This window comes from Eleginops maclovinus, chromosome 4, assembly GCF_036324505.1.
Source record: "Eleginops maclovinus isolate JMC-PN-2008 ecotype Puerto Natales chromosome 4, JC_Emac_rtc_rv5, whole genome shotgun sequence".
Classification (NCBI taxonomy): domain Eukaryota; kingdom Metazoa; phylum Chordata; class Actinopteri; order Perciformes; family Eleginopidae; genus Eleginops; species Eleginops maclovinus.
In genome coordinates, this window is record NC_086352.1 from 27,959,887 (window position 1) to 27,976,031 (window position 16,145).

The window sequence follows — 16,145 nt, forward strand, 5'->3', positions numbered from 1 at the left end:
GTGTATACAGTGTGTATCACTGATGGTTCTGTCTTTAGGTACCTTTTGAGGTACTTGTGTTGTACTTGAGCAATTCTATCTAAGAGAACTTCGAACCTCTGCTAGTGTTAAGATTAAAGTTTATTGATCCCTAGGAATACATTGCAAAGCTATCCACCAGTATATCAATACATTTGAAATTGTCTCAACTTTTATCAACAATAAAGTCATGAATAATGCATCAATAATTATAACTCATTGATGACATGTCTTTAAATTATTTCTGAAATGTTAATATATTTTGTATTTTTAATTTAGTATAACATTTATTTCATGACTTTTGCTTGCAACATAGTATTTTTCCACTGTAGTACTGCAGATCTGAGCACATCTTCCTCCTGTGAACCCCCCCTAGCTAATATTTTCAATAGCTGCAGTTTGGTCAAGCAACCCGCAGGCATTCAAGGTGTTTCATGCTATTGAATACATTCACCATGGAGTGCTGACAGTGAGCAGGAGCTGTCAATACTTTGTCGATACAAAAAAAACCCACCTACAGTACGCTTCATTTTCAGGTTTGTTTTGATGATTTATTTTGTGCAACTGGACAGAATAAACTGTGTAAATGCAGAACACATCACGTGGAAGTACTTTCGGTTCAAATGGACTCTGACAGCTCAAGTTATTTCAACATCTTAAAACATCAACAGTAGATGTCAGCCACTCAGAACCAAAGAGAGCGCTGATGTTCGACAACAATAAGAATCCCTGAATAGACTAAGGGGCCGGTTTGTTCACCACCAGCAAAAAAGGATGGATGTTTGAGAACCCGAAGATTTTCCGCTACCCTGTGTTAATCTCCACAGTCTGTTCCACATAGAGCCCGCCCCCCTCCTCCTGTAAGATCAGAAGCTCTCCTACTGCCTGCTGCTCGTGGACCACAATGCACTGCTCTGTGCCATCCGAGATCACCACCTCCACCAGATCCTCCCCCGTCCTCGCAGGCAGCGAGCTCTCTGAGGTGAGGATCAGAGGGGTGGAGCTGGGTGTGGAGAGGTCGCTTGTGTGGACGTAGACTACATGTTGGATGTTACCTGAAGGTTCCTCCTCTTCTCCAGCTTCTGCTCTCGAGGTCTCAGTGTCATGAAAGTTCCTCGGCTCCTTCTCCACTACTTTTCCTCGTGCCCTTTTCGGTTTTATATATCCCACCTCAAGCGAGTTCTTCTTTGGTCTGCCCCTAATTGGCTGCGGGTGGCTGGAGCGTGAAGCTGCTTGTGCATCCTCCGTCTTGTCGATGCTCTTCGTCTGATCTCCGTGTCCTCCCTGTGAATGTGACGCCTCCACCGCCTCGTCCTGAGCCCCCCCCTCAGTCCGGTGCTGGGCTTGGTGCCTCAGCAGACTGTGTCTTACCGTGTAAGAAGCTCCGCAGTGGCAGATGTATGGTTTCTCCATAACGTGGGACGACTTTATGTGTCTCCGCAGCTTAGTGGCCAAAGTGTAGCCTGAGGAAAAACAATAAAATCTAATCTGAAGCGCAAAAATCAACAACTGCTGAAACATTATTTTGGTGAGAGAAACCTCTAAAACAAGCCAAGATCTCTAAATGAACAGTTGACCTCATGTTTGTGATTTGATTTAATGATATTGTTCTAAGGGTTGTTAAACCACTGCTGTTGAGTACATTTAAAAACATATTTATATATATATTTGAATAAAAAGGATGGATAAATAGCTGGATAAATACTTTATTTATGTCAAATTAGGAAACTATTGATATAAATAAAGGATAAAGCTGGTTTTGTTCTATGAAACTTTATGACTTTGGCATCAAGTCCACTGGTTCCTGAAGATATAAACATTTAAATGTTTTCATTTTATATAGTTTCAGTTATTTCCTTAAACAGCTTGTTACTGTAGCTAAAAGAAAGGCTCTGTAAGACAATGCATTCATGATATATTTATAAGAGGGTCATCAATAATTATAGTAGTAACTACATTTCATCTTTTATCCGCAACATGTTATGTATATCTGATGTGTGGGACATTATGATTTCATTCCGCTCCGAAAATGAATGCATTCTTTCCGGGCCCATGCTACAATCTTTCATTTAGTTTAGTAGAAAGGAAATCCCAATTTTTTTTAACCATATTCCTGCTGAAAACAAACAAGGATATTTAAAAAGAGGATAATTCTGTCTTCTGTGTGAGTAAAAAAAGCCACATTTTGCCTACAAATTCATGAAAACAACTTACTAAGATGTTAAGAGTTTAGTTTGATTCTATAATGGGGCCATCATGTTCTGACCTTTTCCGCAGACAGGGCAGCGATGGGGCCTTTCTCCCGTGTGCAGTCTCTCATGCGACCTCAGGCTGTGTGGGTCCCTCAGAGATTTTCCACAGTAACTGCAGAGGAAACCTCCTCCGGTGTGGGAAAACATGTGCCGGCGCAGGTCTGGTTTCTGGGAGAAGCTCTGGTCGCACTCGGAGCACGGATATGGCTTCTCTCCATTGTGAATCCTCAAATGAGACTCGAGGTTCCCTGAGAGACACACAGTCAGAGATACTTTATATCCAGTGTGTGGTTGCAATGGGAGCGGGGCATTTGAATAGGTATCTTTCAAAAATTGTGTGAAGACTACAGTATGTTCTCTCACATACTGATGTTGTAACTTTAATCAAGGCAAGTTCATTCTTTAAAGCGATCACAACAAATCTTTCACAATTACAGTGATACGTTGACATTTGGCGCAATGTGTTCTTTCTGAAGGTCAGATCAGAAGATCAATACCATTTAGTTTTTTGTGTTTGCGAGGTCTGCTAGCTTACAGGGGGCTCTTGTATTTAACAACTCCAAAGCTGTCCTATTGAGATGTTTGTGTGTGCTTCATGATCATTTATGACTAACAACAGCTGTCCTTGAGTATCACCGTTATAAGTGTAAAGACATCTCATGATATGTTGGAGGGTGTGTATTGTCTCTCTTGGTGCAGTATATTTTTAACCGATCAAAATCAACTTCTATTTATATTATTATGTAGCTCTCGCATAGAAACTTAGATGGAGAGTATTCAGACACAAGACTCAACTTTTGTCAACCCGAAAGAAAAAGTTCATGTGGAACAAAAACCCCCAAAAGGTTGTCAACAGGAAGTAGTTATTGCTCATAAACACAGTTTGGTTCACAATTCTCTCTAGATGCTGATTGGCTGCATGTTGGCAACACAGCTGCTCAGCTAAGATAAATAGGTGCTCGACTCCATCACGTTCCACCTGGCAGGTAGGAAAACAAACAAGTGTTTCCCAAATAATACCAGACCACGTAGCTTTTTATGAGCAGCTGCCACTGTGGCTCCAGCAGAGAAGATCATAAAGTCAGACATACAAACAGCAAATAAATAATATAATATATATAATAATATATATAAAAGTATATAATAATAATAAATAATACAACTTATCAGTCAGTCCCGACAGTTATCTTTATCTAGAGTTAAAGAAAGTCTCTGCAGGAGAGTAGACCTTAATTTGACAGATTGCATTCAAAGTGCAGATGAATCTTAAAAAGTGAAATATAAATCAAATCTAATTTGAGGCTTTTGACAGTGATATAAGGCTCATTCTTTTAAATGTATAAAATATTAAACACTTGCAAGCACTTTGTGACTTAATGTATCCCAAGGGTCAATATTGCATTGTCTATAAAGTTTCCTGCAGCGTATTACAAAGGTTCTAAGACGTCTTTAATTGAGTTTAGCTAAAGTTGTTGATTATTCTCATCTTACGCTGTCTTTACATCAACTGATCAGAGAAGCATTTTTAACATGCTTTAATGTTCATAAAGGTCTTTATGTTTCTCATACTGCCTGTGCTGCAGCACCTCTTTTCCCCCTCTGTCTGAAACCAGAGCCCAGTCTACTCTGATTGGTTAGCTGCCTGGCTCTGTTGTGATTGGTCAACCACTTAGAGATGTCCCACCCCTTAGCCTATCACGTACAATGTGTTGGAGCCCTAGCAAATAGAAGCACGACTGTTACGTTGATGTCATTAAGTTACTGAAGTAAAAATGAGTCCAATCTTGTCTTTTTCACCTGACTATTAAGCAGCTGGCTGGAGCTCCAGCATCAGCCTCTGACCTCACCTTTCTGACTGAAGCACCTCCCACAGTGCTGACACACGTGAGGTTTCTCCCCAGTGTGGAGCTTCATGTGGTTCCTCAGCGAGCCGGAGTTAGCCAGCAGCTTGTGGCACACTGTACACTGCACCTGAGGGAGAAAACAAATACAAATGCAGCATGTTTTATCCTACTTTTTTAATAATAAAAGTTCAGGAAGAAAAACAAGGCCTGCATGGGAAGTTTTAGATGTTACGTGACAGATTTAAAAAATGTATTCTGTCTAAAATACAGAGCTGAGGGGAAGGTGAAGCAGCAAGCGACAGCAATTATGCTCCTCCTTGGTCTTTGCAGATTTCAGGAAACATTCAATAAAAAAGGCTTGTTAAGCTGCTCACTGTCCTTATTAGAAACAGCAACATTTGAAAATGTCACCACACTCAAATGAACAAGTGCTTAAAAGGGGTAATGTGGAGTTTCCTTGTAAACCAACAAACGTTACATTATTCAGCGTCTCAGTACTGAACATGTAAAATGTATAAAACTGATTTTAAAAGTATTTGAAATCCAGCAATGTTTGCATCCATGTTTACCTATAATACTACCCTTTGCTTTTATACGACCATACTACACTGTGTTTTCTATTCATTGTTATATTTTGTACACTTCTATATATTATTTCATGTTATTTTACTACCCTTTATCTTAAACTGTATTTACACGTTATCATCAAGAATAATGTATTTTTTTATCTATTAGGGAATATATTCAGTAATACGTTTATATTACATCGCAATATTTATATAGAGCAACTGACTCTACTTCTTCTATTCACACTAGTGTCATTTACCTCTTATTTTCGTCTCCAAACGCTCTTGTATATATAGTGTGTATATATATATATATATATACATTTAAAAAGATGGGTAATAATAAGAATCTGAAAAACTATACATTTTTATTATAATTGTTTTAACTTGCTGTATGTTTCTGTCATTTTTTGTTTCCTTGTGGTGCTGTAATACCCCAAAAGGATCAAAAACGGTGTATCTTCTCTGTTGCCTTGTTTCTTTCACCTCTAAATCAGTGGAATAGAGTGTGAGATAATCCAAAAAGTACTATGTCTAAAACTTATCAGGGAACCTTCACAGAGCAGTTTTACAGAATCACGCCTCCTTACCTTCGGGGGCTGTGAGTAAACGTTTTTGCTGCAGTGGAGGAGGCGGTGGATGCGTAGAGAGGGCCGGCGAGCGAACGCCTTGCCACAGTGCTCGCAGGCGTAGGGTTTCTCTCCGGTGTGCAGCACCATGTGCTCCTTCAGGTCCCGCTTTAGTCCGTAGCTCTTCTGACACTGAGGGCAGGAGAAGGGACGCTCCCCGCGGTGACTCATCTACAAATAATACCGTCATTATTTCAAAGGAAATGTATCATTACTGCTGCTATTGTTACGCTTCACTGACATGAGGAAATTGCTACCTTGCTTGATGAGTAAGCTCATCCCTATCAAGGAAGCACTGAATGTCTCCCCAAACCCCCCCCACACACACACGCACCGTGTTTAAAAAAATCCACAGGGGACGGATATTGTTATTCTGTAGAAAAAATGTACTTTACTTTGTCCACAAGAATGTTTTGACATTTTTTTTCTGAAATGTCCTGCTTATTTAACCAAATTTAAGAGATCCTTGTAAATCAGGCTCTATTCATAAACCAACAGTTATGGCCGTGCCTGAAATTAGAGAGCAACAAACCTGCATTTAAGTTCATTTCACAATAAAATATATTCAGATTGGGTAGTTAAAATGTGTTAAATGGTGCTGAGTTTCTTTGAAAGCATCTTGTAATTACTTAAAGTTTCTAATTAGAAATTCAGAACATTTTTCGTGATACAAGTCTAACAAATCACTGTTAAATGAGGTTCTCTCATGCCACCACCCACCCATCTATCAGTGATGCTGGCTGTGGTCAGAGGCTAGATTGGTTGTAGTATATGGTCATCAACCAATCAGAAGCTTGGTGGTTTGATCCCCAGCCTCTGCAGTAAACATTTGGATCCAACACAAGACACTTAACCTTGCTTCCGATGTCATGGCCAACAGATTGTTCATTTGTGTGAATCTTAGCCTTCTGTATGAATGTGTGGCTACTGACTGAAAAACAAGCTGGGAAAACATAAAACTTTCACTAGGGAAGCAGCAAAAAGTTGCCTTCAGACATAATATTAAGCTTCTCCAAATCAATTTGTAATTAAATAAATTCAGCATAGCGCATCAAATACTGTAGATAGTGGTGCATTTTTAATGTTGTTTATAGTTGTTTAGAAATAAATGCTGTGGTGCATTACTGTCAGCGTTGTTTTTTACATAGAATTTCTGTCCAACACAATACATATCTTGATTGCAACTATTAAATAACATACTTATGACAATTGTTCATGTTTTAGTGCTTAAATAGGGCATATAATGCAAATATTCAGGTCCATATTTGTATTTAGTGCTTCTACCGTGACATGTTTACGTGTTTTTATGTTCAAAAAGTATTTTCTCTTCCCGACTGTTTTACGACGCTCAAAACATGGACGCAAGAAAATCTCCTCCAAATAAACTGCAAAAAAAATCTGAAACAATCATCACCGGCCCAAAATCCCTCACCCGGTCAACCCAGTCATTCTCACTTACAATGGATGGCTCAAACGTCACCCCCTCCACTCAGATTCGCAACCTTGCCTTTGTCTTTGACCCCACCCTCTCCTTCCTGCCGCATGCCATTGCATGCATTACCGAAACTGCCTTTTTTCCACCAAGAACATTGCCCGCCTCAAACCCTCAATCTCTTTTACTTTAAAACCCTCATTTTTGCCTTCATCACTTCGACTTGAATACTGCAATAGCATCTTCTACGGTTCACCAAAAATAATCATCAACTCTAATATGTCCAGAACCCTGACTTGAGTATCTAGAAAAGTGCTATATAAATGAAATGTATTATTAATCTTATCTTTATTTTTCTCATACTGCCTGTGCTGCAGCACCTCTTTTCACCCTCTGTCTGAAACCAGAACCCAGTCTGCTCTGACTGGTTACCACTTAGAGATGTCACGCCCCTTAGCCTATCATGTACAATGTGTTGGAGCACTAGCCAATAGAAGTGTAAGTGTTACATAGTGATGTCAGTGAAGAAAACAATGGAGTCTAATCTAAGCATCAGGAAAAAGAAAACCCCAAAACATATTACGGCTTCCTTTAAACTTAATAATAATATCGACAGAATACTTCTTTTGACTCGAGGACTAAGAAAATAAAGAATTGTATCCCCCCCACACCTGATGGGCTCTGAAGCTCTCTGCAGAGGTGTAGTTCTTCCCACACTCCTGGCAGCTGAAGGGTTTCTCCTCTGTGTGGATGAACTGGTGTTTCTTCAAGTGACCGATCTGGTAGAACTTCTTCCCGCAGCTGGAGCACCTGTACCGCCTCTCTCTGAACCCTGGAGGCCACGAAGGGGTCGCCTTGGCAACACACGATGCTGCTGCGGCGGCCTCGACATCAGGGGGCGAGATCTTTTCAGAAAGATCCTTCTCTGTGACGGAGAGGGTGTCTTTAGTGGAGCTCTGTTCCTCCTTCTGTTTGGGGCCTGCGGGAGGGTGCTTCCCACGGCCTGTTGGACAGTGAATGCGCCGCGGTTTAGCAGCCAGGCGGGAGCTGCAGCGGACGGGAGGAGGTGCAGAGAAGCCTATAGAGTCTATCCCACCGCCTGAAGGTTTACTGTGCGACTGTCTGTCCTCAATACATGTGCTGTCTGTGTGTATTCCTGGTGTAGGGTCATTGTTATTGTCTGTGTGAGCATCAGTTTGACTCTCAAGGGTTTTCTGAACTCTCCTCTTCCTCAGTGGAACGGCTGTTTGACTCCTCTTGATGCATCTGCGCGGGACTCTGAGCAGCACTTCCTCCTGTGTGTCCTCTTCCTCCTCGGTTTTCTCTTGAATGTCGGGTACAACAGTCTCACAGTCTTTTCTGTCTTCCAATTTATTATCTGTACACAAAAAAGACAGTAAACGGTGACTTCGGGGGAAATGTATCCAAAACAATTACACTCCCTCATAAAACGATGGGTTAAATGTTACTGTTTGTGCGCAGCTGTGTACATGTGTGTGATGATTAAAACAGGATTTGAAGTGAATCATCAGATTTGAAGTGAATCATCAAAAAATATATATAATTCCATTCAATCAGTAAGTTTTTCTTGTTGGTTTGTAGTTTTTCAAACTATTTCTTGTAAAAGGTGTCAGGAAATTAGCAGCTAAACACTGGTTATGCAGAACAGCATCACTGTTATACACCGCAATACTGGATTATTAGCACTGACGACGTTTTAAGCAGCTGTGTAAAGCTTTGGCTGGCAATGTAAACACTTTGTATAATTGCAGGTTAGTACTGTACTGTCAAACAATGCAATGCATTTTTCTATATTTACAAATGTTCATTTACATTTTGTTATGTCAGTCTACAAAGTAGATGCAAAATGTTCAAAAATAGCTTTATTTTTCTCATACTGCCTGTGCTGCAGCACCTCTTTTCACCCTCTGTCTGAAACCAATCACTTACAATGTGTTGAAGCAGTAGCCAATAGAAGTTGGAGTGATACATAGTGATGTCACTATGTTACATGCACAAAAACATATATAACACACTACAGGAAAGGAAAGCCCACCAAAAGAATAATAGGGCCCCTTTAATGACCCTCACCGAGTGACTTATAAACATCTACAGTACATGTTCAGTATGTATACCTTTTACGTGCACGTGTTTATTCACATTTATGCACAGTATTTATTATAAATGCACTTCTGTTTATACCCATTCAAATTAATTGATATCTTTTAATTTATTCCTTCAATATTTTGAACTGATGTAACACCCTTCCTTTCGCCCCTATACTCAAATCAATATTTGCTACCACTACAATGTTATTTCCCTGCAGAGATGAATTGTTTCTTTTATTTAGTATTCATAATTATTTGTAGATGCATTAATGATTCACAGGTTCGCTCTGTTTAAATCATCGCTGTAGAAGAGCCAGAGTTTTAATAACATAACCCCAGTGGAGCTACAGTCTGATGCTGCTGGGTGCTTTATGCATGAAGGTCCTTCCTAATGTCGCATCAATCACTGCACATGAATGCTGCTGAAGGCTGAGCAGTGCTGGGGTTTATTACTATAAAACAAATGTGCTTTAGTTACTTGGTTTTCTTGCAGCAGCAATTATTAATTCCCTAATTAATAATCTTCAGCTTTTGGTCTGATTTTGAGGAGATCAGAGAGTTTTTTGTTATAAAGCACTCTCAGGGGTCAATGTTGTTATCCACTTAGCTCTGGAGTTAAATGTCCCTCTAGCTCCTCCAGGTGGAGACAGTGAATGAATATTAACTGTGATTACATTAACCAAGGCCATTTAACCCAGTCTGGTACCACTTTGTGAGTACTGGCATCAAAATATACTTAAGTACCAAAATGAAAAGTACCTGTTAAGCATAATGGCTAATTTCAAAATCATATATATGAAATTATGATTATTAATGCATGAATGTGTCTATCATAGCTGGTAGAGGTGATGCATATTTTCAATCTATGAATATGTGTCAATGTGTATTTATTAATTGGCAAAAATGACAATATTCGCTTCCAAAATATGGTGGAGTAGAAGTATAAACTAGCATAAAATAAAAATGGAGGTGGTTGAGACCAAAAACAGAGGTAAAATGGAGTCCAAATGGGTTCTAAGCCTTTAATAATGACATGCGAGCATTTACAGCACAGTGTTAATACAATGGTTTGTTTTAAAAACGATCCTGCAGTTACGTCATGCTAAATCCACATGTTACTTTGATAGATGATACACAACAACTAATGAAAACTTTGGCCTCTCATTTGTATTTTAATACGCTTGCACCTGCTAGAGATAAATGAAACAATTGATTGGTTATTTTTATTTTTGTTTAATAATAATAGTAAGATAAAGCCAACCCTACAACTTTCTGGGTAATAAGGCTTGTTAGAACCTCATTTATCCAAAGACTTTGGTGCGAAAACAAACAAAATGAATGGATGTTTCTGTCTGATTTACTTATAACCAACTGTGTGTCTGTAGCCATTACCTGTGAGGTTGTCCTGTGCTGTGGAGTTTTTCGTGGTCTGATTCTTTCCTAGCGTTTCTTCGCCCAAAAACAGCTCCGTTCCTGGCTGGATGTCCCGACACACGCGCAGACACACGTCCACACACTCGCCAGAACACACCTCTCCACAGGCACACTGCACTGACACGTTCTGCTCTCCTCTGCTCTGCGCCTGGCAGGCAAATCTGTGGGAAATTAAACAATAAATGAATGCAAACTGAAATATGTTAAATTAAACCTCAATGTGGATTAACATGCTTAGTTGGATTTAATAAGGATTGAGTGTTTGTATTGCATTGAATAGGGAAGGATATGAAGAGAAAGGATGAATGTTTATCCCTGTGGGTGTCTCTGCAACTGTATGTATGGAACAGTCAGAGATACAGATATTTAGAATGAAAAAACAAACCTTATATTTGCTTATTTTGAATATAAGTATGGGTTGTTCAGTTAAATCTATCCCCTGTCTGTGACCCTTCACTAGTGACTTATTGTGCCATTATGTTCTAATTCTACTGTCTGGGAGAGAAAAATATGGCAATATCAAATCAGGACACAGCTCACAGCCCGAGGCAGGAGAAAGTGTTGCCACTACATACACAGCCAGAAGCAGAAGACACAGAAACTACAGAAAACAAAGTCAATAACGTTAAACCTCAAAAATGAAGGGAGAGCGTCAGGAACGGATAAGGAGAAGTGATGCTCTTCAGTCAGTAAATATAAATAAAAAGAAAATATAACCAACAAGTCTTACACTGTTTTAACTTTCTTATGTATGTTGTTGACCCAATTTGAAATAATAAATGTCAAACATCTCAAATAAAATGAAGAACTGGTTCATCATTACTCACAAAGCCTGTGAGACTGTAGTGCAACTTACATCCCTATGGAAAGTCCAAAGATGATACAGAGTTTTTTGTAAAACAGTAATGGTGTGATTCTCCCTAAATACAAGTCCAAAATATATCTAAAAAATCACGTTAAGAGGTTCAAAAGCCCAAGTTACCTTCTTGTGAAGCAGTGTGTCAACTTACTTGATCCAGACGCCTTTTTGTAGCATACTTTCATCTTTATTTGCTGCTTTCTCCATCAGTACCTACAAAACACAAATGTATTTTATTGCCGCCAAAATAATGAGAACACAAATACAATAGCATAGAATGATATTTTGTTGTTATATAAAGTCTGCAATCTTTCTTGCATCACAGCAGCTCCATGTCAACATCAACAGGAAACAAGACATTTAACATAACGTAAAAATCACGTAAGAAGAAAAGCCATTAACATACTTGGATTTAATTTAGGATTGACTGATACACAAAAGAGATTTAGTCTAATCTTATTAAACCCCGGGAGCCTGTATCTCCAATTTCATGGAAACAATTCATATTCGCTGCAGTATATTATGATGTCTTTCTTTCATTGACAAACAATCGTATTGTTTGCTAGGAGTCTCGGTAAATGAAATTTAAAGTTCCTAGCCTAGATTTCCAAGTTAACACATAATGACACAACTCCTGAAGGCAAATTGCAATAAGGAACTGAGACTTGTCCTGAGCTGATACTTAATTGCTTCAGATTACATCACGCTTCATGAATGAACCATGACCCCAACGGTAGCCTAGAGTTATGACAGCTGACAGGTAAGTTATATTCATTTTCATAATGGTGACGATTACTGCCATGCCGTCCCCACTGAGAATAAAGAAAAAATAAATGAAAGGTAGGTTGTGCTTTGAATATGTATTGCTATCCGTGCCCTTGCAAATTAGCATGGGTTGATCTTTTTATCTGTGAAGCTGTTATTCCTCATGTTGTTTTCGAAAATTCTGATTCATTACCTTGACAAGGAGGTCAGCAATAAATTGAGAATAAAGACATGCATTTGTTCTCAGCCTGCCCTCCTGTCAGCAACTGAAATAAAATGGTTTAAAACTTGCCTAAAGTACTGCTGGTGAATGTAAAGTTAAGAGACATTTTGAATACAAATAGGACAGAAGAACAGATCAGAACAGGATGAACTCAAATAAATGTATTTTTATAGTTACACTTACATTCATATCTTAGTGGCAGAGTGCTTATTACCGTGTGTTTTTGCACCATATATTTTGTTTGTTGTTGCTTAAAATGCAGCCATTAATCAGGCCCAAACATCTGATAATCGTATATAAACAATTATGCAGACAATGGCACTTCAAGGGGTATTAATTTGCTCATTTTCAGGTCTCATAATTGTACTTATTGCCTCTACTATGACACGTTTTCATGCTTTAATGTTCAAAAAGGTATTTTTTCTCATACTGCCTTTGCAGCACCTCTTTACCCCCCTCTGTCTGAGTGAAAAACTCCATCTGAAGGAACTTTGAGATTTGAGTGTTTTGCAGGCAAAAATCATAATAGCACAATTGTTATTGTTGTTGCAGTTTCTGTTTGTCTCTGTTTTTTCATGTTAATAGGATATATATTTAGATGTTGGACTCACAAAACAAGACAACTATATACATCAACGTGGATACATTTAGATGTTTTAGAAAGTGTTATAGACCAAACGAGTTATTAATAACAAAGAACAAGATTATTAACAAAATGAACACATATTAATATATAAAATGGGAAAATGGGAAAATATAGATTTTTTGCTGAAATATGCATCCAATATACCTTGTCTGCTTCTGTGTTGATGGTCTGACATGTTTTGGAGTTCATTGTGAGTTCAGCCTGCTGTCTGTGAGTCATCGGGTCAGTGTGATAGCTGGAGGCCCACTCTGTTTCCCCCTCCCTTCCCAGCAGGGATCCAGCCTCCAGCGAGCGGCCGACCCACCACAGCCCCATCTTGCCTCCACAGAGCCTTGAAGGCCCAACAGCGAAGCCGCAGGGAAGCAACGTGGAAAGAAGTGAGGCAAGGGCAGATGGAGCGGAAGGAGCAAGATTGTCCATCAACCTGTAGAGAAAAATAAAAGCAGGTTAAAGGCGGAATTACAACATGAGTTGCATGATTACTTTCAAATACTTTGCTCAACACATATGGCACAAACTACCAGAAGGTCTGAGCCATACTTAAACACCTTGTAGTTTAGAAAATTCAATACATTTTTGCCCTGGAACTTGCCATGTTTTTATGTGCAAGACAGTTCAATATTCACATTACTCTGCCATTTTTGTTATCTTTATTTTGCAATTTATTAATGTTACTTTATATTTATAACAGTACTTTATATGTTGACTTCCCTTTTCTTAATGCTGCTGCTTGTGTTTCTTTGTGTTTCTTCTCTTTTTAACAAGGATGTGTAGTTATTTTAGTAACTTGTGTCTGCTTCTCTGTTTAATATGCAAGTCTACTTATTTTATTAGTACTTTTTATCTGCAATGTGCCCTTCGCGGTAACAATATAAATGTCCCCGCTGTGGGACGAATAAAAACTGTATGATACTGACTCATAAATTATCCAGTGTATAAAAGAAGAAACAGAAGAAGATTGTTAATCCCACACATGCATTATTGTTGTGGAGAAATGTCAGTGATGGTGGGAGTTGGGATTCAGTGTCCTGCTCAAGGGCACCACGGCAATGCCCAGCAGGATGTGCACTAATTAGAAAGTTAATATCTTGGGTGCAGGTGATTTACAAAATGATAGAGGGAAAAAAATGTTGTCAGTACTGTATAAAAGCAGTTCTTCGCAGTTTTCTTCACTATCAAATTCACACAAATGTTCATGTTATCTAAATGTAACATTAACATAAATAATAACAACAAACACGATTATTAATCACAACGTGTACATGATGTCTTTTGGTATTTTTGCATGGTTGCACCATTACATGCTTTACTGCAACACTTCACAGCGTCCTTGTTAATGTAATTAATGACATCTGAGTTTATCCTGCTGGGAAAATATTGATATGCTGGGATAAAGACTGTAATTTATGAGCAGGTGTTTTCCATTGTTCTGTAATTAGCCAGTTCAAATACAGCTGCAATGGCAAATTAGTTTAGGGCACATCACAAACTTCCTTTTTGAGAATTATCTGCTGTTTTAGGTACATAAAAACGTCAACTATCTTGTGCATTCATATTAGTGCATGATTGAAAGTGCATGATTGAAAGAGCCTGCTTGAAAGAGCCTGCTTTCAGCTACACCACAGGGAATAAAGTATCTGTAAAAGAGGTAAGTAGTTAGGGTGCATTCATTTTGAATACGTTAAATACAATGTAGTGTGCACACTGCTGGCCTTCTTTCGCTAATTGTCATTACTGATAGTTTTATGTATAGTGTTTCTTATAGAGTTTGAAATGCAGTTTAATTTAGCTAACGTTAGGTCATATTACAACAGTTTGAAAGACAAGTCAGGTTACATTATTTCTGTGTAAGAAGCTGTCTTCTGGCAGTCTGAGGACTAACGTGAGCTCACGCAGGGCAATGCATTTCTGGCCAACATCAGACAACACAAACTGCTAGCATGTTAGCTGTAAAAAGTTCAGGGTGGTTTAGACTGAATGACATCCCACTTCTTGTCCTGTGTTTGTGTTTCACTCTTTTTGTTTTATCATAAAATTAAAATCACTCTTTTATAATGTTTTACCAACCATGTTTACGTTGGCGTTGGTAAGCTAACTGGTTCGTACAGACAATAGCTTCATCCATTTTTATCATAGTAACTTTGTGCTCCCGGCGTGCCCAATGTTTTAATTGATAATATGATATCCTACCACTTCAATTATTCCGAAGTAAACTCTGGGAAAGCCATCAGCGAAAACGCTCCAACGGTAGTCCTTCTTCGTCTATAGTCCGACCGGAAACTGCGTTATGGTGTAATTTGGTTCCGTACACAGTCGCAGAATTCTTCGTTGGTGTTGTAGTCACATACATGACACAGTTTATAAAAGACAGCATTTATAAAAGGGGGGAAAACATAATTTGAGAAAAAGATTAAGTTAAACACGCAAGCCATCAACAAGATCAATAGCCTAACACAGTTCTGATTCATAAACTAAAAGAAACAACAGTGTCCCCAAAACATTTGGATAATCTTAGTTTAGTTTTGGGAATGACGTCTCTTAGTATAAGGTTTCAGGTCAGTTGAAGTAAACAGAAAAAAAAGAATTGTTGGGCTTTCTGCCAACTCTGTTGACCAGTTGGTTCCACAAATGAGCAAATCACTAGTGGAGTGAGTACTATTAAACGTAAAAAACAAAACAAAAAAGACTAAACATCTGCTTTGTTCTTTCTTAAAGGTAAATTGAGGGTTATATTTTTTATCCATTTGGATAATAAAACAAATGCCTAAAACAAGCACTGCCGCAAACAAAGGAACAAGAAAAAAAAGGAAGAGTGGACTCTGACCAGCTTCATTGCTGTGAAGGAAGAGCAGATGATTAACCCTTAGATGCACAAGTGATTGGACCCTACACTCTTTCATAAGTGGGTCAAAAATGACCCATATTAGAATCAATGTGTTTTTATGCCATTTTTGTCATTTTGGTTAAGAATAATCACTTGTACAATATTTTGTATTATATCTAGGACCACACAAGAATGATTTCATGTTTGAAATATCTTTAATTTTTCACTTTTAAACATTTTTTAAAACAATTTAAAAAACATTTTGAACATATTGATAATTGAAAAAGAAGACAATTACCCAGAACAGAAATAGAAAAATGTGAACATCCTGTTTTGCCTTCTTGTCTCCTCACTGTATGCAGTTGAGACAAACTATCTGTCTCTGGCTATGATCATTGCACACAGGTACATTGCATTTCCCACACCTATTGTTGATTTTGCGATCTTTGTTACTTGGGCAGATCTGACACCTTTTTCTGTTTGGTTGGCCCTGTCTGCTTCTTTCCTGTGGCTGGGTTGTGGCTTTTGTCACCCCACACCTTCCC

At 38.6% G+C, this 16,145-nt stretch overlaps 1 protein-coding gene across 1 annotated transcript; it reads right to left on the minus strand.

The window, feature by feature from the left end:
- Positions 1-547: 547 nt before the first annotated feature.
- znf408 (zinc finger protein 408) lies at positions 548-15,552 on the minus strand. The gene is made up of 9 exons (XM_063880686.1): positions 14,967-15,552; positions 12,921-13,200; positions 11,294-11,355; positions 10,242-10,444; positions 7,413-8,119; positions 5,271-5,480; positions 4,118-4,241; positions 2,285-2,518; positions 548-1,481 (listed from the first exon to the last, which is right to left on the minus strand). Exons 2-9 carry the CDS (start codon positions 13,194-13,196, stop codon positions 823-825), a joined length of 2,475 nt encoding a protein of 824 aa, XP_063736756.1. The 5' UTR covers positions 13,197-13,200; positions 14,967-15,552; the 3' UTR covers positions 548-822.
- Between the last annotated feature and the right edge of the window lie 593 nt (positions 15,553-16,145).